At 37.2% G+C, this 24,469-nt stretch overlaps 4 protein-coding genes across 4 annotated transcripts; 2 read left to right on the top strand and 2 right to left on the bottom strand.

Annotated features, from left to right (window-relative positions):
* Positions 1-240: 240 nt before the first annotated feature.
* On the top strand, positions 241-6,913 carry LOC147849044 (MYB-like transcription factor EOBII). The gene is made up of 4 exons (XM_087337850.1): positions 241-391; positions 4,053-4,182; positions 6,223-6,418; positions 6,746-6,913. The coding sequence occupies exons 1-4, from the start codon at positions 241-243 to the stop codon at positions 6,911-6,913; spliced, it is 645 nt and encodes a 214-aa protein (XP_087193976.1).
* A 516-nt stretch (positions 6,914-7,429) lies between these two features.
* LOC147849043 (uncharacterized) lies at positions 7,430-10,681 on the top strand. The gene is made up of 2 exons (XM_087337858.1): positions 7,430-8,189; positions 9,432-10,681. Exons 1-2 carry the CDS (start codon positions 7,624-7,626, stop codon positions 10,618-10,620), a joined length of 1,755 nt encoding a protein of 584 aa, XP_087193984.1. The 5' UTR covers positions 7,430-7,623; the 3' UTR covers positions 10,621-10,681.
* A 164-nt stretch (positions 10,682-10,845) lies between these two features.
* Positions 10,846-12,153, bottom strand: LOC147849042 (pentatricopeptide repeat-containing protein At1g50270-like). The gene is made up of 2 exons (XM_087337849.1): positions 11,930-12,153; positions 10,846-11,740 (listed from the first exon to the last, which is right to left on the bottom strand). The coding sequence occupies exons 1-2, from the start codon at positions 12,151-12,153 to the stop codon at positions 10,846-10,848; spliced, it is 1,119 nt and encodes a 372-aa protein (XP_087193975.1).
* Positions 12,154-14,139: 1,986 nt separating this feature from the next.
* On the bottom strand, positions 14,140-17,683 carry LOC147849041 (guanine nucleotide-binding protein subunit beta-like). The gene is made up of 6 exons (XM_087337855.1): positions 17,436-17,683; positions 17,077-17,171; positions 16,056-16,474; positions 15,242-15,596; positions 14,503-14,616; positions 14,140-14,414 (listed from the first exon to the last, which is right to left on the bottom strand). Exons 1-6 carry the CDS (start codon positions 17,533-17,535, stop codon positions 14,373-14,375), a joined length of 1,125 nt encoding a protein of 374 aa, XP_087193981.1. The 5' UTR covers positions 17,536-17,683; the 3' UTR covers positions 14,140-14,372.
* Between the last annotated feature and the right edge of the window lie 6,786 nt (positions 17,684-24,469).

Here is a 24,469-nt window from a genome sequence, read left to right as displayed (position 1 = left end):
ACTAAAAAAGGGTTCTAAGGATACGATCAATTGAAAGATACTGCCAACGACCTCAATTAATGCATGGATAAGAACAAGAGAGACATTGACTCATATTTTTTGGGGGGGTTCCATTGGCTCCCATGTTTATTATAAAGGTGTGCAAGGACATGAAATTACCTTGAAACATATTCTTTTCTTTTTACAAACATTACAACACTTCATGAAGGTTTGTTGGTACAATATACACTATATATAGACATGAGACAAGTGAGCACTTCGACAACTGGTACCAATGTTAGTAGTAAGAGCTATAGACGAGGTCATTGGAGTGTCGAAGAAGACCACAGGCTCATCCAATTTGTTACCAAATATGGGCAAGGGAGATGGAACAAACTTGCCCAAGCTGCAGGTGCTCACTTAATATGAACTATAAACATAATAAAGCATTCTTGATCCATGCCTAGGAAATTCATTCTTCACACATACACAAATCCTTCAATCTAGGGTTGGTAATCATTTGGAGTAACTTACTCCATTTTCTTCACAAAATTCTTTCAAAAATTAGGGTTCCTTTGGATTACGGATAGAATTAAGAATCTCATTTCCTTCCATCTTTTCAATTCTCATTTTTTATTGTATGTGTTTGGTCTTTGATATCCTTACATGAGCTTTGCAACATGGATCATGAGCATTTTTATCCCCAAAAGCATATATATTATAACACACCATCCTTAGCTTTATCACCAACTTATGCGGATAATATCATGACCCAAAAGCATACTAATCTTATCCTCCACATTCTAAGGTTAATTGCAACTAAATAGGTGGAATATATCATGACCCATATGTGTATCAATACATATATTACACATCCTTACTACTTAGCGTAATTGCAACCTTATTTGGATAACTTCACGATCTTTTATAACTTGAGGTATTTAAGTTTATTAACTATCACCCTTACAACCTAGCTAAGTACGTCATTCATGAATGTTCATCATGTTAAACATTACACGTATGGGCAACTTATATATGTTACAAACATGTTGCATACCTTCCTATGTATTGTGTGTGAGTGTGTGTGTGCACACACACACACTTTGTTGGGGGGAGGACATGGTTGTTGCATACCTACTTATGTGTTGTGTTGTGTGTGTGAACTCTCACATGTGCACATTAGGGGTCTTTCAAAGAGATTTATGTAAATCTCATTGTTATATTTATAAAACAAGTGTGTAGCATGCAACATACCTCGTTTGGAGTTTGGAACTTTTATCATTAACATCAATAGCATTTATACCTTCAAGATTGCAATGTGCTCATGCCCTCCATCAACTCACCTAGTTAGGCAACAACTCGCCTTGTCCCACTTAAGCTCGTTATCTTGAATATACAATGTAAATGTCCACCTTCATTATCATAAAAATGCCCATAAAGCACACTTGATTTAGAGTTTTTTTACACCAAATTTTCATAACAAATAACATTCTTATGTGAAGTATATGAATCTAATGCTCAAGCACACTAGCAACTTTGACATTTTTTACTATCAAAACTTATGACGATAGTTAGCCGACATCATACAAGTTTTTGTTGATGTGTACATATTTATTGTATGATTCATGGTTGCAATTGTGAATCAATACAATTCTTGAATCATCTACAACCATGAATCATACAATAAATCCATGTTTTAGGTGCACATGTCACGATATTTCTATACCAAAGGGGAGACTACAAGTGGCTTGGTATGAGATCACTAGCAAAGATGTTTGGTATTAGAGCTTATATAAGTCATTTCTTTTTATTACCTTCTCTTGCTGGGTATTTTTTAACATGTTTCTTTCTTTCGTTCTAATGTTAAACCTAGCCTCAATACTTCAAATTAGTTGATAACTTGACCCCCTATGTACACGCATCCAACCCCTAAGTGATAATGTGTTGCATGTGTCACAGGAACCAATTGATTTACACTAGGACCAATACCTTAGAATTTGTATTACATACCTTACTAGGTTGTTTTGGGAAGGGTTCCATTGTTGCCTAGCAACTAGTGCTCTCACTCTCTCATTCTCTCTATGTAAACAAACTATAATATGTATGGCAAACATTATAATAGTGTCACAACTTGTTAATGTCACCATTACATGGGTAGTGGGACATGTTGAATCGTCAATAGGCAAGATAGACACTCCATTCACGAAATAGTTTCAACTTGTTATAATACACACAATTGTCATACTCCCTTCAACTTTTGTAGATATGGTCTAACTCCGTTCCTAACATCAAATACAAGAGGATTACACTTATCTCAATTATGACACAATCTCCAAATTCTTACACGAAAAGCAATCTCCATCTCAAATCTTGGGTCAAGCGAAACACACACTCTCGCTCGCTCACTCACTCTCTCTCTAATGAAAACACACAATTATATTAATAGATGTGTGTGAAAAACACTAGTACTTACAATGGATGTCATATTGGATTATGATCACCCACTAACTACATGGGTAACGGAACATGTTGAATTGCCAATATGCAAGATGAACAGTCCACTAATGAAAAAAATTCTACTTGTTCCAATAAAGAAAATTGTCACATTTGTACTCCCTTCAACATTTGTAGATATGGTTTGACTCCATGCCTACCATAAAATACAAGAGCATTGAGCATATCCCAATTATGACGCAATAACCAATACCGAATAGGAAAACGATATCCATCTATAATTTTGAACCAACCTATGTGAATTGTGCAAATACCCATTGTCTTGTTGTGAAATAACACCGTGATAAAACTTTTCAAATTTGAGAAATGTAAGTTGTAACCCCAAATTTGACAAATAATCGAACATTGTATGAAACAATGAATACTATCTTCCATTTGAATAGTGTAAAAGAAGTAATTGCATGTTGCTAGTCCACGTCACTTTAGAGCTAATCCCAAAGGCAAACCCCCAATCAAAACTCTCCACATGATGACTTTTGCTATAAGATGGCAATTTAGAATGCCAACTACGTTTTAAGGTATGCTACTATCTATGATCAGATTTATGTGTTTTCCATTATTCTTCAGCCTTAGATGATAAGCACCATCCATGAGTAATCGTAGACTCAACAGAGCAATGATACAAAATATTAGTAAAAACGACATCTAACCCCGTAAACACCAATTAATCCGCAGTTGTTTTTCTGTTTCTAAAGGTAATTTAAGAACTTTGCATCAATGCAACATTTTATAGTTGTTGCCATATAAACCCCACATTTGGGTGGCATGCGTAATAATTGACAATCTTCAACAAACTCCAAAATTCTTTGAGATGAAGCCTCGACAATATCTCCCACCTCTTTGACCTCGAAACAAATAATTAAACTGAGAATCTCTCTCTCTCCTTCTCCTTTTTTCTTTTATCGCAATTAGCTTAGCCTAGTGGTAAGTTGTTACACTACTAACACTACATCTTGGATTCGAAACCCAATTTTTTCACCTCTACATTGATCATTAGGATTTCAACCCCTACATTCCACAGTGGCATCTAGTGAATTAAAAAATGTGTATATTGTTCGTCATGATTTCAACTAAAATTATATGTTAATTATATAGCACAATGATCCAGAAGAAGGGTTTTTTAAACGTCGTATTGTACATAGTTTCACATATATAATGGTGTTATTAAATGGAGTACTTGTCAATTGAACAAAATACAAAAAATGAAAGAATTATAAATATTTATATGGGTATTTGAACATCCTTCTCATGCACCTCATATAACCCTTTAATGTACATCATAGAATCCTTGAATGCACAACATATAGGGTGGTTAAACTTTGAATCACATTAGTAGCACCTACGACTAGATCTCTTGATTGGACTTCATTGAGTGTATGTTGTGTGGCCTTAGTTTACTTTATGTCAAGGTCATTCTTCATATGTTTCTTCTACAAACATACATCACATCCCCTTATTGCCTTGGTATATGAAACTACATTAAAGTAATGGTATATGACGAGAACTTAAAGTTTCATGTATATAGAAAATGTGAGAATCATTGATGATGATGGTTATAGGCCTACAACGATGTGGAAAGAGTTGTCGTCTAAGATGGGTGAATTATCTACGTCCCGACATTAAGAGAGGACGGATTTCAAATGAAGAAGAGCATCTTATCATTAGCCTCCATTCTGTGTTTGGTAACAGGTAAAGACTCGACCAGACCTAGTAGTATGCATTCAACATCAATGAAGTATTGTTATATGATATTTTTGTTAAATGTTTGCTCCGTAATGTACAATTCATGATATTTTACGTGTCTAAAATCGATGATAAAGGAAAGTCATGTTTTAAATATACACTTCATGATAGCATGTCATAAATGCGCTTTTCTATTTTAAACATTCCAATTATCTAAATAAAATACCTTTTTGTTATATTTATGACTACAACGTTTTACTAAATTATACTTGTGACCTCAATCTTTTTGGATATCTGCAACGGGTGCCCTTCACCTTTTTCTAAAATTTGAAAATACCTCCCGTTATTTTTCCAAATGGCAACAACCTCATATTTTTTAGTCTTAATTATGCTTCATCCATTTAGCTAGTGAATAATTCGTTCGATTAATGGTCAACTCAAATCAGTTAGTTAAATAGTAACTTATTGATAAACTAGATTGTCCCAAAATTAAGTATTAGCGAAATAATGAATTGGATTGTCCATTGTGCACGTGTTCCAACCTAGAAGGGGGGAGATATTTATTCCTAGGGGGCAAGAGTGTATGTGTACATGGCCTAGGGGGCAAGCACACGCCAATCTAGCTAGGGTGGGAATGCACATGAATGTAATTGATAAAAGCTAACAATGCCTAAACCATTGGCTATCAATTGGATGGTTGGGAGGTGACATAACACAAAACTCTCTAATATACATATACACAAGTATATAAATCCACCCATGTGTGTGATTCATTCTAGTTTCATGGCTTTCTCGTTCTTGGATTCCCATGGAGTTGCATAAACCTAGTTTTGGAATAAAAGCTAGTTTTTTGAGGCGGGCACGCAATGGCACATTCCATATACCTATGTAGGATATGTTGGGGACATATTAGAGCCTTTCTCATTGATGTTCATGTTGAACCCTTCCCCCCCAAATCCCCCTTTTCCCACACACATAGGACATCTTTGAACATTTTGAAATTTGGTTTAAGGGTGAAGTCAAGGTGTTTAGATGTCACATATTGTTGGATTATTGCACGGATTTGTGCAAAATTAACTTATCTAAATTTGATTCCTATAACTTATGTAGAGTATGTTCTTAAAGTAATGGTGTGTTCCTTTTGATAACTTAAACTCAACATAAAAGTATGTTATCACGCACAAAGACTAATATGTAGAGGTGACTAGCTTCATTTTGGAAAAATATGTAGAGGTGACTACTAGTCCCTGACATGACTATGTTTTGGTTATTCCGCTTATCAAATATTAACATGCACAATCATAATCATTCACTATCATGGACATAACTCACGTAAAAGTTTAGCGTATGTGGTTATGTGTGTTTGGGAACATGGGTTAAAATGGTTCACTATCATTGCCATTGCACATGAAATGCTTAACATATATGGTTTTTTAGGTGTTTGGGAGCATGAATTAAATTTTGTAGTCATCTTTCATTCTTTTTAGAATGCAACAACTATGTATCATAGTGATGAGCATAAACAATTGTTAATATTTCTAATTATCCTTTGAAGGATGTCAAATTATGTTAAGTTGGTTACAATTAGTCTTTGCAAGTAGTAATGCTTGAAGTGTTGTTCTATTAAGTACATTTTGTACAATTAGCCTTGTGAGAAAATTGTTGGTAATTCTACATAATTCTCAAATGTTGAATGACTCTTTTGCTGCTTTGAATATTAGCACCATGGCATTCAACAAGAATGGTTATTTGTGGTTGCCAACTAAAGTTGTTTCATTGGCACTTGGCCCAATATCATAAATGGTGTTAACCTAGGTATGGAAGTTATGCGTGAACGTAATATTATAATAATACCCAATACTAAAATCATGTATCAGACATTGTCCCTTTATAAATGGCTTAGAAATTATGGACACCAATAATATGAAATGCTTGTATTACAAGCCATCAAAGGATAAGCATATGTCAAGCATAACGAGCCTGTAATTGAAAATACATTTTTTTACCAAGCAAGTTCTGATTCCTAATGTTGTTGCTTTTGTTTAGGTGGTCTCTTATAGCAATTCATTTGCCTGGAAGGTCAGACAATGAAATAAAAAACTATTGGCGATCTCATATTAAGAAAAAGTTCAAACTTGATGAGTTGTCATCCCATTCAAACACAAAATCAAGTTGCATCAATGACAATACTTCAAGTTATATTTTAGAACTTGAGGAACAATACCATAAACTTGATCAAACGGTCCAAAGAAGTTTCCAAGGTCCCATTAGTATGCAAAGTCAAAATACAATTTATGGGTGCAATTATGAAGAGCATTACATCCCTAACTTAGATAACAATTTTACAAAAAATGTTGAGTCAAACTTACCCTCATCAATCAACTACAACATACCTACACCGAGTGGCAATCTCCTAAAGAAATACCAAATGGTGATACCTAAAGAAAACTCGTCATGTACCACGATGATAGAGAATGAACATGAATGGAAATCAACGCATCAACTACAATCAAGCCCTCATTCTCATGGGGAATCCAAGGAATCACTAGAACATGTCTTTCACAAGCAGGATAGCACAGGTCAAGGATATGATGTTATGACAAACCCAAGGAATCTCTTGGCGCTTCAAGATGTTGATATTCCTTGGGATGTGGAGACGATACAATCAATTATGGAGGTGCAAGTGCAAAACACCCAGTACCCTGTGCTTGATGAGCATAGTATATGGGACAGTTAAATCTTCGTCGAATTATTACATTCATTGTAAAATATATATAAAATAAAATTTGCCTAGGATATGCATGCACATGGGTATTTTGACTGCAACGTTTGCAGGTGTACATACGGTTTTAGTTACATGTAGATGGCTCCTTGCCATCGGTCATTGTTGTTGTGATAATCATAATAAAACTGGAAGTTTTGTTGTATGATGTGTGTGTGTGTGGGTATGTACCTCGTTTCACATTAAGAATTGGATTCAAAGTCATCAGGATACAGACGAAGTATTCCGGGGAAGTACATTTCCGCGAGTTTCGTGAAATATGGCCCCAATGGCCGAGGGGAAAAGAAGAAGAAACTTGCACATGTGATGGCGGCGATGGATAGGGGGGGGCATGTCAGGAGGAAATAAAGAGAAAAGCCTGGGGGCATGCCGTGGAAATAAACACAAAGTTGGGGGCCTTCTTCTTTTCTCTTCTTCTTCTTCTTCTTTTCTTAGTGCCAAGTGTGAATCTCTAGAGATAGTGAGAAAAATATGGAGGGGCACCTCCAACCAAAATCCTTCTAAACCAGAAGAAACTGCCCTTCAAAAGATTTACATACATGCTCTGTTTCCACCGCCATAGCCAACAGAAAACAAGAAAGCTCTCTCTCTCTCCCACACACACACACATACAATATATATATATACATAGATGTATGTGTTTCATTTGATTTAGATGAGGGGAGATGAGATTGCTAGGAAGCAACATTTGGTGCTGTTTCAGACCAACCCATGACGCTGATAACCTTCCCAATGCTCATCATGATCGCAACCAGAATCACAACACCCCAAATATCAGATTAGCCATAGCTCTCAGAAGACACTCTGCTATAGCTTTCATCACAGGTCTCAACACAAGTTGCTCCATCAAGGATGGGTATGGTGGTGGTGATCAAGAGGAAGCGCCGACTACCACGAACGATGGCGAAGAGGTGGATGGGAAAGACGATACAGAAGATGTCAGAGGAAGTTTCCATGAGGAGACAAAGAAGAGCCTTTGTTATAAGGAGAAGAAAAGGAGGAGGAGGAGGAGGAGGGTGAGAATTAAGGAAGGTGTGGGAGTGTTGATTTATCCATGGCTACTTCTCACCACTCATGCCATCGCTCCGTCCATCGCAGCAGTTGAGAATGCCGAAATTCAGTTAATGCAGCTTCGTCCTCGGACTAGTGGAAGTGGAGACATTGACATCGGCAAAGACACAGGGAATCCCGGCATCAACCTCCTTCTCCGATGCAAATTCCTTCCTCACTTGTATGTTCATATAAACAAATTATATACAAACATCTCCTTCGCATCGTTCTGATATATGCTATGCTAAGACTCACAACTTTATAATGATAAATAAAATATTAAGAATTTTCCACAAGCTCTGGAGTGAGCCAATGTGTTTGTTAATCAAAGGTTAGGTCCATATGTTTTTTTGACTATTACATTTTTCATTTCTTTTTTCTGGGTACACTGGATTGGTAAACATGATGCATAGGCCCTGGGTAGGGTGCATAGGCTATATGGGTAGGTGCCTAAGTTCAAAACCCTGACATAACTCCATAATGCATTCTTGCAATGATTCATAACATAGCCATTTGAATGCTGGCATAGCTCCTGAAGACATCTCATGTTGGACATCATAGACATCTTTTACATTTATGCCTGGGCATATAACTCCTAGAGACGTCTTGTCAAATTCATATTGCAGCCCATGGACTTTAAAAGAGTGTATTTGATATATCTCAGAAGTTCATGTCATTCTTGATGACATTTAACATCTTCTACATTTTTGAGCTTCAGCATGGTTCCTTCAGATGTGAAATTTTGTGTTGTCTTCCCTTATAAGCATAATTTTGTATGTCCATGTGTCCTCTCAAATTGATGTTGTATCCTTGGATGACTGGTAGCTGGCATGATAGGTAGTCACAATTAGAACTGTCCTTTCTACGATGCAATGTCTTCAATGTGGCGCTTTTGTTAACTATAGTGGTCACTATAGGACCAACTGTATTTTCTTCATTTGTTGTCATTAATAGCTGACATTATCGGTAGAATACAAGTTCCTCAATGTAGCCACAATTAGAACTATCCTTTCTGCAATGCAATATATTCGATGTGGTGCTCATTGGTCTACATAACTTGTAGTCACCCTAGAATCATATTTTCTTCCTTCAACACCTCGCTTGCAGGCAATGTAAGCCTTCAATGTAGTAGGCATTGTGTGTAACAGAGTAATAACAAATAGGTGATAACATACTACGTTGGAACTGAACTTTACTTTGGTTCCTTTAGTCAATTCAGACTTCTCCCCCTATAGAAGGGTTTTAGTAAGGCAACACAGGGAATAATAGGAAATTAGAGCCAGATGCCACAGGAATCATTAATTCTGCTTTAAGAACACATTTGGTGAATGTATACCAATGTTCAAGCCTTTGCACTAAACCGAAAGTTGCGATGAGAGATGACTGACTGATAATTCGGATAGTTTTGTTTCATGTTTCACAGGTTTTTTGCAACAAATGTTGAGCTGAATCTAACTGTGATAGCATGCGAGCACATGACACCAGAGATGCAACCCATGGGTCTGGACACATGCACCTTTGATCCTGAAACTGTTGAGGTGGGTGCCAAGGTTTACATCATGGGATACAATCTAAATGAAATCAGAAGTGAGAAATGCTCTGCAGGAGGCGGCCAACGTAGGCTCACAATTGGTTCTGGTCATGTGGTGACCAGTGGCAGTACCCACATGGAGGTAGAGGCACGTGATGATTGGTGGGCCGAAGGGTCACCTGGCTTTGATGCTGAGGGTGCCTTTGCATTTCTTGTGACAGGGGGCAAATGCAAAAACCAGCGTGTTAGAATGCGCATTGTCACGCTCCCCACCATTCGCTCTTGGCTAGAGCCTGAATGGAAGGCATCCATAGCTTCCAATTCCACACCCAACCCAAATCCTAATATCTCACACAGAGGCAGGTGTTCAGGGCGTCCGCATTCGTATACTCCACAGACATCTAAGATCAGGATTGTAGATGTTGAGATTTCTAACAAAAAGTCTTCTGATCCTGACCATGATTCTGACAACAGCCCTACCCCTAACAATAAGCGAAATCTTTACCCTGAGCATAACCTTAACCCAAACCCTGACCTTGATCCTAACCCCAACCCCAATCCCAACCCCAACCCTGACGCTAACCTTAAGTGTAGCCTTAACTCAAACTCTGATCCAAACCCACAACCTAAGCTCAACAATAAACCTAATTCTAACCCTAACCATAACAATAGCTCTAAGCATAACCTTAATCCTATCCATAAAACTAATGCTAGCCCCAACACTAACCCTAAGTATAGCCTTAATATTAGCCCTAGGTTGCATCACAAGAGATTCCCACCCATCCCTGTACTTAAGAATATCTCTGGCATTCATGTTGCAAATTCACCCCCGAAAGCTAGCCCAAAATTGCTCGTATCTGCTCGTAGCCTTAACCCTACCGCAAAGTTACCTTCAACAGCCACTCAAACAAAATTTGCTAGGAACTCTAGTGGTATGTATCATTGTCATTGTCACCCATCAACTAAATCCCATGTTTGTTCAGAAGATCGCAGATCTGGTAGGCCCACAAATTTGCATAAACAATGCCAAAGAGAAACTAAACCTTTCAGACAAAAATTGTCAGAACTACACAAAATTTAATCACCCCCCTCCCTATTTTTGTGACAGTGTAATTAATATACCATTATTCTCATCAAGTCAATAAATGAAATATTTATCATTAAAATTCTGATATTGTGTTTTATTAAAAATTAACGCACAAGGAGATATTGGCATTAGCTTCGTTGACATGATGCCAACTCCCTCTACTAAATTTGCATGTGCATAAAAATGTTCTATATACAGCTATAAGGTGAAAGATTCATCTCATTCAATTTCAACCACGTGTTTGAAGGCATATCTCTCAAGATCTGCATCACACCATTTTTTACAAGAACCCAACATAGAAAGCCAAAGACCGGTATTGGGACAAAAGGGGATTTTCAGGATCATTGCCTCTACTTTATCCAATTGACCTGCCCGTCCCAAAACATCAATAAAACATGCATAGTGGAGAATATTAGGTATGATACCATAAACCTGGGCCATCACATGATAATATGTTTGTCCCTTCTCTATTAGACCTGCATGACTACAAGAATTCAAGATACTCAAAAAAGTGATTGGATCTGGCTTATGGCCTTTTTGTATCATCATGTCAAAATAAGATGTGATATCTTCAATCTCTCCACATTGAGCATATCCAGAAATTAGAGCATTCCATGTGAATGAATTTTGAATAGGAAGTGCGTCAAACACTTGCTGAGCTTTCTCAAGAAAACCACATTTTGAATACATATTGATGAGCGCACAACCAAGAGTAAGGTTGTGCTTTGATAGTAATCCATTTCGATCTATCTCCAAATGTATCTTCCTACCCTTATCTATCGCCCCTATATTACCACATGCCTTCAAGCTACAAGCATATGTTATTGCATCTGGATATATTCCATTAGCTTGCATTTTTTCGTAGTACTTTAGTGCTGCCCTTCCATATCCATGTTGAACATATCCAGCTATCAATGAAGTCCAAGTAATTAAGTTCCGATTTGGAAGAGAGTTAAACACTGCTTGAGCTTTTGATATCATACCAAATTTAGTGTACATATTTATTAATATATTACCAATACCAACATCTGCTTTCAACAAACCCTTGTTAGAAATCTCACCATGTATTCTTATGCCCATTTCTATAGCTCCAATACCCGCACAAGCTTTCAAACTACAAGTATACGTAACAAGATTCGGTGAGGTACCATCAGATCTCATCTGCTCAAAACAGTCTAGTGCTTTCTCACCATGGTCATATTGTGCATATCCAGATATCAACGATGTCCAAGTGACAACATTTCTCACCTCAAGTGTGTTAAAAACCTCTTGTGCTTTAACTAGCATACCACATTTGGCATACATATCAACTAATGCACTACCAAGAAAGATATTTCTTCTCAATAATGCTCTTCTAGATATTTCTACATGTATTTCAATCCCTGTTTCGAGGTTAGCAATAGAGCCACATGCTTTTAGAGCACAAGCAAATGTAACCACATCAGGTAACACATGCTGAAGCTTCATTTCTTCATAAAAATATAAAGACTCTTCACTATATTCATGGTGTGCATATCCTCCGATCATCGCATTCCAGGTGACCACATTGCGGGTCGAAAGCATATCGAAGATTTCTCTTGCCTTGTCGAGCGAACCACATGTGGCATACATATGGATCAATGCACTCGTAACAAAGGCGTTATCTTTCATAAAATCTTTGAAGAAAACATGATGATGCAATCTACACCCTGTATTTAGGTCTTTGAGGTGACCACACACCTTTAGCAAAGCCACACATGTTCGTGAACCTACATATCCACAATTGTGATGGATTCTCTGATACAAAGCGAGAGGCAGGCGTGATTCTCCTCCAAGAATAAGGTTTAGGATGGATGGAGAAGGGGGCATCACGCCATGGATTCTTGCAGGCCACGTTCGTTCTCTGCAGGGATCCTTTTGTTCTTCGTCAATATTTATAAAAATGGCCCTGTAATTGTTGCATATTTGCAGAAGTAGGCCTCTACTAGATTTGGCATGGGCATTGTTGTTGGCCTAACAAGAGGTGATTTATGGCTACACAATTACAAGGCCACACAAATAAGACAATCTCTATCTCACTATAGATGATGGCATGTCCCATTTCCCTTCCAAATTTCTTGTTTGCTGCATTCATGATATATGCATTAGGTTGTGGTTCGTTCTCTGCAAGGATCGTTTGTTCTTCGTCTATATTTTTAAATATGGCCCTGTAATTGTTGCATATTTGCAGAAGTAGACCTCTACTAGATTTGGCATGGGCATTGTTGTTGGCCTAACAAGAGGTGATTTATGGCTACACAATCATAATGCCACAAGTAAGACCATCTCTATCTCACTATAGATTGCATGTCCCATTTCCCTTCCAAATTTCTTGTTTTCTACATTCATGATATATGCATTAGCTTGTGGTTCGTTCTTTGCACGTATCGTTTGTTCTTTGTCTATATTTATAAAATTGGACCTATATTTGTTCCATATTTGCTGAAGTGGGACTCTACTAGATTTGTAAGCATTGTTGTTGGTCTAGCAAGAGGTGGTTTATGGCTACACAATTATAAGGCCACACAAGTAAGACAATCTCTATCTCGCTATATATGGCATGTCCCCTTTCCCTTTCAAATTTCTTGTTTGCTACATTCATGATATACGCATTAGCTTGCATTCGTTCTTTGCAAGGATCATTTGTTCTTTGTCTATATTTATAAAATTGGATGTATAGACATATATATAAATAAAATTTGATGTATAGACATACCGTCACATAAGCATCCAAATTACCATTGTTCATGTACTTGTATACAAGCATTGCCTCTATAACCTCATAGCACCATCGTACTACATTCCACAAGTTGAGATTTCAAATACAACATTAATTATGTTCATTGTGAATGTGGTCCAACTTCCCTCCTACACACACACACACACACGTATAAACAATAGATTCTTCTATAACAAGGAAATTTTGTTTGCCCTAGTAAAAGTGTTGCGACAATAACATCATGCAAAACAATGCATCCATAAAAATCTCCTAGACTCATACATAATCTAGATGTGTGCTTTGGGCAAATGTTTTGGACTTTTGAACCTGTATATTGTGTTCAGTGCAATTAAACTAGTGATAGGCAAATGGAGGGCTAAGATCTTACAAGATCAATAATGTGCCTCCACTTCTTCACCATAATTGTGTTTTGCAGTTCAAAAGTCTTTAGTAATTGCATATGTTTAGTCTGAAATCCATGCACACCTAAAAAAACCCAGCCATAAGAAGTGGCTCGACAACCTCACTTTCTATAACCTCAAGGTGTGATGTGGCCTCAAATCATTGAACAATATGAGATATTCTTCTACCATGCATGAACACTAGGGAAATCATTTGTTGAGTTGGTCAAATAAGTGTCTCCATTTGTTAAATTTGTCAAATGCACGTTGTAAGCTTCTCCATTGGTTTGTGGTCAGATAAACCATCTTAAAACAGCATTTTAATAAAAGCAACAAATAGACAATTGTAAAAACTTATACACAAATGTCCACATGCTCAAGAAAATGGTATCCATCTGTATCTACTATACTACTCCTGAGGCTCTGGACAATACACCAAAAAAACATTTGATATGAATCATCGTTATAGTTTCAGAGAAATGATGTACATAAATGATGTAAGGGTAGGATACAAAATCACAATTATGTAAAGTCGCATGTTCACGGTCACACCATTGCTTGTGTTCATTGAGTTAGGATGGATTTGCAAATTGCATACACACAACCTCTCAACCAAAAGCCTTCGTTATTGTGCCTTTGGATGTCCAAATCTGCACAAAAATAACATAGAAGATAAACAACAATAACCAAATTATATACATGCATTAGCATCCATCTATACATAAAAATATCACAAACCTTCAGTGTTTGGTCCCAGCTCCCTGTACACAAGGCACTTCCATCAGATGCTAGACCTATGCAACTTACAACTTGTGTGTGGTATTGCGGCAGGTTCCTCATCTTACTGACAACCTGAAAGCCAAACTCTCTCTATATATGTGTGTTTGTACACCTGTGCAAGTATGCATATTACTTTGTGTATGCAAGTGTATGAGTGTGAATATGCGAACGTGTGCATGAGTGTATATCTATATTTACCTATCTACATAAATACATATATATATATTGTATCTGCATTGCCATGTAGTGTCATTTCCAAGGATGTACAAAAACTAAACTGTATTCCCACAGAAATATGTCCTAACCAATAATTAGCTTATTGAGTTCCCATCCATGACCTCAAAGTCTATAAACCTTGCAGTTTACCAGTTATACAGTGACTTGTCGATTGATAAAATGTGAAATTTCCAGAAATAAGTTTACATGCATGTGTATACAATAATAAATTGTGCATACATGCATATGTGTGTGCACACACACATACAGACATATATATAATCATTTCGCCGTCAATCATTTTTTTTGTGTTTCCCTTCACATTGAGGTTACCTAACAGAAACCTAATGTAGTTCTCTGTGTAAATTGTATTTGGAATGCTTTAATATTGTGCTTTTTAGCGTGTCATGTCTTGTTTCTCAACTAATAGTCAGATCCCAAAACACAATCATAAAAACATATGAGTAAAAATAACTGATACCTCAGCTGTGATACTATCCCATATGTAGCAATCTCCATTAGAGTATGCTGCAAAAAGGAGACGCCCTGAATTCGAGAAAGCTATTGAAAGCGCCTTAGCTTTTTGAGCAGATAAAGACTGATCTCTGTATCCTTGTAGATGATGTCCTGTGCGTGTATCAAATATTCTACATGTGCTATCATCAGACCCAGTACCAAATGTAATGCCATCTGAGAGAAACTGTACGGTATTGACATCTTCTTCATGGCCATGGAAAGTCTGTACCGATTTATTGATGCGCATGTCCCATAACCGTGCTGTCTGGTCACATGAACCTGATACAAACAGCTTTGGATTTGCTGTACTGACAGATAAGCTGCCAGGAAATGGATATACTGATCAGACTTTATTTCCATCACTTCAGTGGATGTATGTTTGTGTGTGTAGATGTCATGGATGTATGTCTGAATGTATTGTGGGATAGAATGGACAGCATGATATATGTATGTAGGAATGTAGGTATACATGTATAGTATAGTATGTTATGGTAATGGATGGCTTTACAGAGGACCAAGTATATGCACAATATGTATGTCAATGTACAAAGGTGAGTGTGTATGTGGGTATGGGATGTCGGTATGTATGTATGTATGTATATATGCATGTAAGGTATGGTGCTGTGTGGTATATATGCATTTGTGAACATTATGGAAAAGTTGGTTTAGCACCAACCCTGTTAGGTACTGGATATGGCTTGGTACACCAACTTCATGCAATAAGTGCCAAAACCACAGGCAGAAATATTGGGTTTTCTCAAAGGGATGAATCGACTCACCTCAGCACATCACTCCTGTGACCCAATGCCAAATTACCACCAAAATCGATGACTTTTCGACCACTCTCTATCTCCCACAATGCACATGTGCTGTCACCAGAGCTCGTAATGATCTCCCTATCTGAATGAGGTACGAACTTGCAGCCAGAAATGTAGCCTTTATGCCCTCTTAGTATCTTTGGTTCAGAAGTGACACTCCCTTTAACAGAGTTCAATGTATAGATGGACGAAACACAATCTAACCCTCCGCAAACTATTGCTTTCCCACTGGGAGAGAAGGCACATGTCATTATCCATGAACAGGTGAGCTTTATAGAGTGTGTCTTTTGACCTGTTAAGGCATTCCAAACGATCAAATGACCATCTTGTGAAGCACTTGCAACTCGTTCTTTCCCTTGTGCCCAGTCTAATGAGTAGACCTGCAATAATAATGAAAAAGTTCATACTCTGTTTTTGAGTCATCTGATGTTATTTAGTATTCTATGTCATCGTGAGCTAGTAGAACTAGCATTGTTTTTATTAATGCAAGCCAATTAAGACTATGAATTGTTAAATGATGGACACATTAGGCCAATGAAGAGCATATTATGCATTCTTTGCAAAATGAATCTTGTGCCCTTACATTAGGGACAACCATTTTCAGGCTATTACAAAGTTGTGAAAATCTCTAAGGTTTGTTTCGAAAATAGATTCAATCCATGGCCTCAGCATTGGCAACATGGCATATTTTGCACAACAATAAAGCTTATACTGATTAAAACCTAACAAAAATATTCCCCAAAATGGCCATTTCTCATGGCTTGTGGAAATTTTTTATTAATTTTTTTACAATGAAGTTGTTCAAAAGATTTGATAAATTAACAAGAATTTACTGAGTAACATTTTCCAGAACAAAGTTAAAATTTGTGAAAACTGAAAATATTAGACTAATATTTTTGTGCTTTCTAGAGTATATAGTTGGGTTCCTTTTTTTTCTATTAGAATGGCACAAAATTCAGTAAATAGAACCACCAATATGTACTTTGCCTGTATGCCCTCTAAGCGTTCGGCAACAGACAAAACCGTTCGGCTGGAATTTCACGGGTATCATTCCATTCGCTCGGGCATAAGAAGAAACTGTTAAACAGATACAAAATCGAGTTATAAGGATCACAAATAAAAAAGCAAAGCAACGCACAAAAATGCTTCACATGTCAAGCCCAGGGGTAAGTTGAGAAACAAGAAAAACATCAGAGATTTTCCTGTCTTCATGTGGAAAACAAAAATGTAACTAAAACACCCAATAGCACTGCTCTTTGGGCATGCCTAGAAACAACCAAAAAGCAAAACCTAAAGAAATCTAAAACAACCAATAAAGGAAAATGGGAACAGAGAACCAACCATCGGTATCAATAAGCTGGGAACGTTTCTGTTCAACTTTCTCTCTCAAGCTGGAGGCCTTTGATTTTGCTTGATGATGGAATTCAGAAAGAGTGGCCATAGATCGATGAAGAGCAAAGAAAGTCTCTGCTTTTTTGGGCAGAGTCTGAATCAATGAGGGCTAAATCCAAAGGGATTGCAGAAGATCATGTTCCTTCATGGCACCTTTGATTCTCATCTTCTTCATACAACTGCAAAGGAAGATGCAAGGATTGGGGGAAAGAAGAGAAATGAGGAAAAGGACTCTGTTTTCCCCTGTTTCTCCCTTTCTTTTGGTTTCCCTTTGTGTTTTGTTTTGTTGTGTTGTGTGTGTCTTTTTATCCCTTTCTTTTTGGTTTCCTTAGAGTGTTTTTTTTCTTCTATGTGTGTTTTTGGCCCAAACTCAGTTAGTTCATCTAAATTTCTAATGAATGAGAGAGAGAGAGATAGAGAGAGAGAGAGAGAGAGAGAGAGAGAGAGAGAGAGAGATTTGTAGTGAGAGAGTGAGAAAAAGAGACACCTAACCTATAAGAATGGTAATTCTCTAGAGAGGATGTTTCATTAACAAAGGATTTATACACCAATCCCTGGCAAAAGCTATCTCCAGCTCCACGACCACACTTTGCTCCCCCCCATTAGTTTTCCTTCACAGCACGATCAACCAGAGAAACCAAAAAAATAAAAAGAGAAAGACGGGAAAGAAAGAAAAAGCAGGATAACACGGTCGTCCTGCTTTGACATGACCTGGTTTGCTCGTCTAGGGGGCAACTATCGTCGGAACGAATGGTCGTATTGTCGTTCTTTTCCTGTATACCCCGATGGATCGCAAAAAAAGAAACAAAAATCGTCTTTGCTATCTTGCCTCCACCATTCACATACACGTGGCGTGGATTCTCTGGTTGTCGTTCTTTTTTCATACCCATGAGTTGGGTAGATCAAAAGCTCATCAATGCTTGCGTACCTACATTATTAATGAGTAGGAACTACTCTCTTCGCCCACTTCTTTACTCCTTGTGGAGAATTGATCTTGAGAAGATAAATTTTGTTGCATCAAAGTTGTAAGACGTGATGTGTTCCTACCGAGGTCTTTTTTCACACTCAATCCATTACGTACTTTTGGGCCAAGTAGAACGTATTTCTTACTAGATTTTGCCTACATATTTACTGCCTTTATTTTGTTAAGAGAAGGAAAAACATAACATGAACATTTACCTTCAAATTAAAGGAATGCCAAAGAAACCCACAATAACATGTACGGGTTTAAACTTACTTTGAAATATTGGAAGTTAAGCTAAATTGCCTCTCATGCATTCAAGTTTGTTTAATTAGTAAAACCCATGATTATGATATGCCCTTTTTGTCACCATTCCATAATGGCCTAATTCCTCAATTGGTCGTTGACTAAGTTCCTTTTAGTGCAATCACATGGATGGTACAAATTGGGAAATGCACTCTATGCGGGTTACAATTGTCCATCTATGATCCAAAAATGCAATGAAAACAATATTTATGGAGTTATCTACTTCTTCTGAGAAACTAAACAACATGCTCCTTTGCAATGTAAGCCTCTACAAGGATTTTTGAAATCATATGTACTTGTTATTTGAGACTAAACAAGAAGCTCATTTGTAAGTTGGTATGTGAGCTTCTATATAAGGATATATGAAATCATTGTTGCCAAGGGCGAAAGTCATAAACCTCTACAATTTCTTTCACCCTTGGTAATGCACAAAACAATCAACCAAACATTTCATAACTTACACCACCTTTTCATAATGTTTGGATGTAGAGTTTCGTATGAGAGAATGAGCTCGCAAACACCTAAAGTAAGAAGAGAGCATTTTCATGACATGCAACCACCTTTTTACAATGTTTGGAAGAAGAGGTAGAAGATGATTTTATCACATGAAAAACAAGGAAACAAAGGTTCATCACTAGTACACGGATATAACATCCCAAGATTTAGCCAAGGGAATTTTAGTAACATCATCACTAAATTTGCAAGAAAAAGGTTGTTTTGGGCTCATGTAGAAATAACCCAATTCAAGCTTAAGCTTGTTCTCATTCCTCATATTTGAAAGACATTTAAATTTCATAATATAATGAGACATTGTTTGAGATGTTTGTTAAACATTCATTTTTCGCACGATTAAACTGAGAAAAAGCAGACAACTTTATCAATCATACAAGAGAGGTTATTGCACATTTTGATCTACACTACAATATAATCCTTAACATACTACTCAAAATATTGATGTTAATCACAAAAAATTCACCAATATTTATGTGATTATCATCAATATTGAGCATTTATTTTCAAGTAAATGCATTAATGGGTTTGTTATGGGGCACCATCTTCAATCATGCATTTGAAAAACGAAACTTACATATTGAACAGTATTGAATGTCTACTCTATCTTTCATCACTTCTTATTATTCAATACTTCATGTATCATGCAACTAAGGCATGACGATTAAGCCCGATATTTTGATACAAGAGTTCCTGATGTAAATAATCCACAGAAATCGTGCAGTAATACAAGAGTTCATGAAGAGAGATAGGGAGGTTCGAGGTTGAGGGGTTGTGATTATCCAATAGAGAAATAAGTTAGTGACTTTATCCTAAGAATATGAGACAAACCATAACTTGATCTAACAATCTCAAGCTTGATTATAGTTAACCAAGCTACAATATCTATTATCTATAGTCCACATCCACTGAGAGAAACTGAAATCCTTTTAAGTGAATCTTGAATGATTACTTCTCCATACTGATGGATTTCTTCATATGAGATGAACTTACTATGAAGGTTTGTAGTAACGACCAAAGGTTGATAAGAGCAACTTTATTCCTTAATACCAAGATGGATAAGTTGCTTCACTCAATAGTAAGTCTCACCTTATTGCTACTAGTAAATACTAATGGTCACTATGATGCACTCCCAGCTCTTCCAAATCCAACTGAATTTCATACCTTGGCTTCAGCTTGACTCTACAAAAACACATTTCCAAACCTTGTTTGCATATGTGTATATATGTGTGTTTCTAATCATGGGTTTTGTGCACAATATGGACATCTTGGTGCCCATCATACAATTGCTAAAAAAATGTGTACGGGAGCATATGTATGTGCTTTCGATCTTTTTTATCTGATATATCTAAGAGATTAATCCAATTCACAGTCTCATAATTTACCTTATAGCACACTCAATAGCATCCAACATTCTTTCTCTATTGTCAATTTTCAAACTCCATACAATGACACATGAGAAACAGAAAAATATAAACAAATAGACAAGTAATAGCCAAAACAAAAGATGTACACATAAGGGTTTGAAGAAGGCACAATGCTCCTAGAGAAATGGCTGAAGTACATAATTCAGTACAATGATGTGTTGAGGTCAAGTCCTTCAAGTGCCTTAGAATAAAGATTTTTGTTCAATTTCTAAAATTTGTTTTCAAAACATTTTCTCATCTGTTTTCAAGTTCTAATCAATTTTAGAATTTTAGGTGAAAAGTGGCACTGCCCATGTGAAAAAAAAAACAAATCATCATCCTATATTTTATGCATGATTCATCAGCCTCATGGAAAAAGGAGTATCAGCCTTCTATAAAATTTTATGTGGCGGCTTAAAAATAATTAGGAAAAAATATTATATGAAGACTTTGACTACAATTCAATTTCCACATATGGTTGGGGTGACTGATAATGTCGATCATATCATGCACTGGACGCCACATCTTCAAGAAATTCTGATGAGACATGAACAACAGCCCCCTCATGACTCTTTGTCGATTACATGTGCAACATCAGAACCTTGTGACAATTGCCAATCTTGAGTTCCTGAACAAAAGACACCATTTTAAGGAACAAAATCCTATCGATGAATAGCACGGTCGTCATCAAACTCTGAGTATAATTTCTACCCACCAGTAGCAGGTGTCAATTTTTGCCAGTGCTTGCATGGTCAAACTAGAATACAAAATTCTTTTTGATGTGAAGAATTTTACCAATTTGCCTACCTTGTTGTATAGTTAATCATTGAATTTACAGGCTACCATGGATTGTTGGTTATCTGTAATTCTTAATATTTGAGAATGGTCCAATTGAACCCGTAATCAAATTGAAATCCTGAATCTAAAGTGCATTTTTAAGTCGCCAAAACTTATCCAAAGCTAAAGAGAAAATACATACATACATCTATTATCTATCCATCCATCCATTGAGTAGTGTTGGTTTTTCACTAGCGAGTCACGAGTAGTGAAACAAACCAAGTTGTGAGCCGATGGTTGTGGGATTGTGACAAACCATAACCTTTCTTCATGTTTGTTCCATGGGATGAACCTTCGTTGGACACACCAAACCTTCCAGAATCGAAGATACCAAATGGGATATAAAATTAGCATGCCCAGTAACTCGTGTATGGTTCCCAAAGCAAGTCCCAGTTACATAACATATCTACTTGCTAAGCCTCTCAAGGAACAGATAGCCCAATGTATTGCGATTCCTAGTGAAAAGGGTCTAATTTTTGTTGCTTGAGAAGGGCGGTAATGCTAAATACTAGATCTTTTTATGGCAACTACTTTTTTGTTTGGTAATTCCCCAAACTTATCCATGTGTTTTTTTGTATATTTGTCTAACGAATCTCTTGTGTATATTAGTATTTCTTATCATTAATTTAGTTTACTCTTTGACTTCTATTTGAACCCCAATTCTGATAGGGAAGGAAATACTTCAAATAATCAACAAAAGACTAGGTAGAATGACTGCGACAAAAATTTAGAGGGTCGGCGGTTTCGTCAGCAAAAGGGAGATGCAAAATGGAACGAAGTCAATTACCAATTTGTTGGTGACGGCTCTACCCATCGTGGAGACCCAGGCAGGAGATGTATCGCCTACATTCCCACCAATGTCATTTCTATTTACCAATGGATATTTGTAGGTGTTATTACCTACGTATTTTCACGGATGTCACTTCTCCATTTATGAGGCATGATTGAACGATTCCACTCACATAGTTCTCTCTCTAAAAAGATTTTAATATCAAAACGTTATTGATCATGCGATCGAATACTTCTCTCTGAGGAGAAAGCATCTCCCTAGGTAGAGGCATGGGTAGGGACACGGAAACCATCGCTTTCTAGGCATCGATCCATTGATCCACCATCCACCTTCCATCTATATCTATCTATCTATCTATCTATCTACAATCTTGTGAGATTAATCATGATACAAATATGGGTGAATTCAAGATATCCACAATGAAACAAAAATAAATGCCCTAAGTTTCCTAAATGTTCATGCTGATGGTCTTAGTGCATGCAATGAAATGATTCTTGGCACGGTTTACAAACATAAAGTGCTTAAATAATATGCATGGGATGTGTGGTTGTGAGGGGACATGCATCCTATATTGGTTGGTGTGGTGGAGCGAGGCTATGATGAAGTTCGATGAGAGCATCTATAGGTTCTTGGGCAGATGAGACATGGAAAGCAATGATCTCCATGGTTCTGATGCTGGTGAGGCTTATGTAGCTTATATGCCTTTATTTGTGGTTTCAGCATTCCTCTGGTCACTCTATGGTGACTCCTCAGTAAATTATCAATGGCGACGTGAGTCTATCGAAGAAGTCATAGTGAGATGTGTTTGCCATCGCATCCCCTTTGGTAATATAAGGGTTGATTTCCTATGCCTATGAAGGTCACGCAAGATTCGGTTCTTAGACAATTCATTTTATCCTCATAAACCAAAAGATTTCGTGAAGATGCGTGTGCGTGCGTGCTTCGCTTGAACGGGACCATCTGGGTCTTGGACCAAGGAGGATGTCCATCAAGTTATTGAGAAGAGGACGATGTGAATGTAAGATTTGAGGAAACAATGTTACATTTGAGAAGATCGGAAATTTGCACACTCACAAAGAAGATAAACAAGAAGAATATTATATTGATGGTGATGATGATGATATCACATATTGAGCCCCCCTTGCACAAGCCTTACAAGGGTTTTTATAGGTCTATCCATGCTTCTAACATGCACAAAACCATGGTTTTGTGCACACGGGTGTTTCCTATGCCTTTTGAATATGAAAAGAAATACATGACATTTTAAGTACTTGGTAGTAGCCCTAGTGGTAAGATAAATGTCTTTTATCTTGGAGGTGCAAGGTTCAAATCTTGCTTGCACCCCTCTATATGCACACTAGAAATTTATAATTGTTTGTGTAATGCGCGTGGAACTGCACTATTTCACAATTTCTCCCATTGGACACGCAACATCATGACACCCCTAGATTCATTGCCACTCCTCATTGTGTGCAAAAGTCATCTAGGGCATTATGGTGATTTTGTAGGTCGTGTTCAGACTCCGAGAGCAAAAGTATGTTGTTTGCGTAGAGCAAGAGACTAACTTGTGTACCCCTAATGGTTACTCCGTTGCCTCTCTTAGGAGCAATAAAATTAGTGAACTCGTCAATGTAGATCCCAAAAAGAGTTAATGATAGGCGACAACCTTGTTTTACACCAATGATGCTAGTGAAGCAATCAGATAGGCCACCTGGGCATCTTACGCACCTAGAAACTTGCTCATATAGAGCATAGATGGCCCAGATCATGTCATTTGGTATCTCCAAGCTTTTAAGCCTATCAAACAAACACTCCCTACGAACTGTGACAAAGGCTTTGCGGAAGTCCACAAAGCAACAATATAGTTTCTTGTTGTGAGCCTTCATCTGGTCAAATAAGCATCTAAGTGTGAAGATATGGTCAATAGTGGAGAAGACTCATCTAAAGCCAACCTGCTCAGGTGCTCGAAGACTTAAGGTTTCCATATAATCGATGAGCTTTGTTCCATTATTGCACCATATAATTTAGCGAGCGTATGACCTATCATAATGGTCTTATATGTATTTGGGTCCATTGGACCCCTTCCTTTATGTATAGGGTCCATTGTGGTGGAAAACCCTCAGCGAGGGCGCAGTTGAAGATTTGAGTGAGAAAAGGAGTTAGGCATTCTCAA

Source organism: Azolla caroliniana, unplaced genomic scaffold (assembly GCF_043228905.1).
Source record: "Azolla caroliniana isolate FFs.n. ecotype wild unplaced genomic scaffold, voAzoCaro1.0.p SCAF_141, whole genome shotgun sequence".
Taxonomy (NCBI): Eukaryota; Viridiplantae; Streptophyta; class Polypodiopsida; order Salviniales; family Salviniaceae; genus Azolla; species Azolla caroliniana.
The sequence above is the reverse complement of the archived record's forward strand: the minus strand, read 5'-3'. Positions and strand labels throughout refer to the sequence as shown.

Bases quoted from the DNA above. Each gene is read 5' to 3' on its own strand.
- LOC147849044 (XM_087337850.1), top strand. From the start codon at position 241: ATGAGACAAGTGAGCACTTCGACAACTGGTACCAATGTTAGTAGTAAG. The intron at 4,183-6,222 runs GTAAAGACTCGA...GCTTTTGTTTAG, and splicing joins CATTCTGTGTTTGGTAACAG to GTGGTCTCTTATAGCAATTC. The intron at 6,419-6,745 runs GTCCAAAGAAGT...TTTCACAAGCAG, and splicing joins ACCATAAACTTGATCAAACG to GATAGCACAGGTCAAGGATA.
- LOC147849043 (XM_087337858.1), top strand. From the start codon at position 7,624: ATGAGATTGCTAGGAAGCAACATTTGGTGCTGTTTCAGACCAACCCAT. The intron at 8,190-9,431 runs GTATGTTCATAT...CATGTTTCACAG, and splicing joins TGCAAATTCCTTCCTCACTT to GTTTTTTGCAACAAATGTTG.
- LOC147849042 (XM_087337849.1), bottom strand. From the start codon at position 12,153: ATGATCGGAGGATATGCACACCATGAATATAGTGAAGAGTCTTTATAT. The intron at 11,741-11,929 runs GTATGCCAAATG...GTATACTTGTAG, and splicing joins GGTAGTGCATTAGTTGATAT to TTTGAAAGCTTGTGCGGGTA.
- LOC147849041 (XM_087337855.1), bottom strand. From the start codon at position 17,535: ATGGCCACTCTTTCTGAATTCCATCATCAAGCAAAATCAAAGGCCTCC. The intron at 17,172-17,435 runs GTTGGTTCTCTG...TCTGTTTAACAG, and splicing joins CCAGCTTATTGATACCGATG to TTTCTTCTTATGCCCGAGCG. The intron at 14,617-15,241 runs GTATCAGTTATT...TTTGGCTTTCAG, and splicing joins GGGATAGTATCACAGCTGAG to GTTGTCAGTAAGATGAGGAA.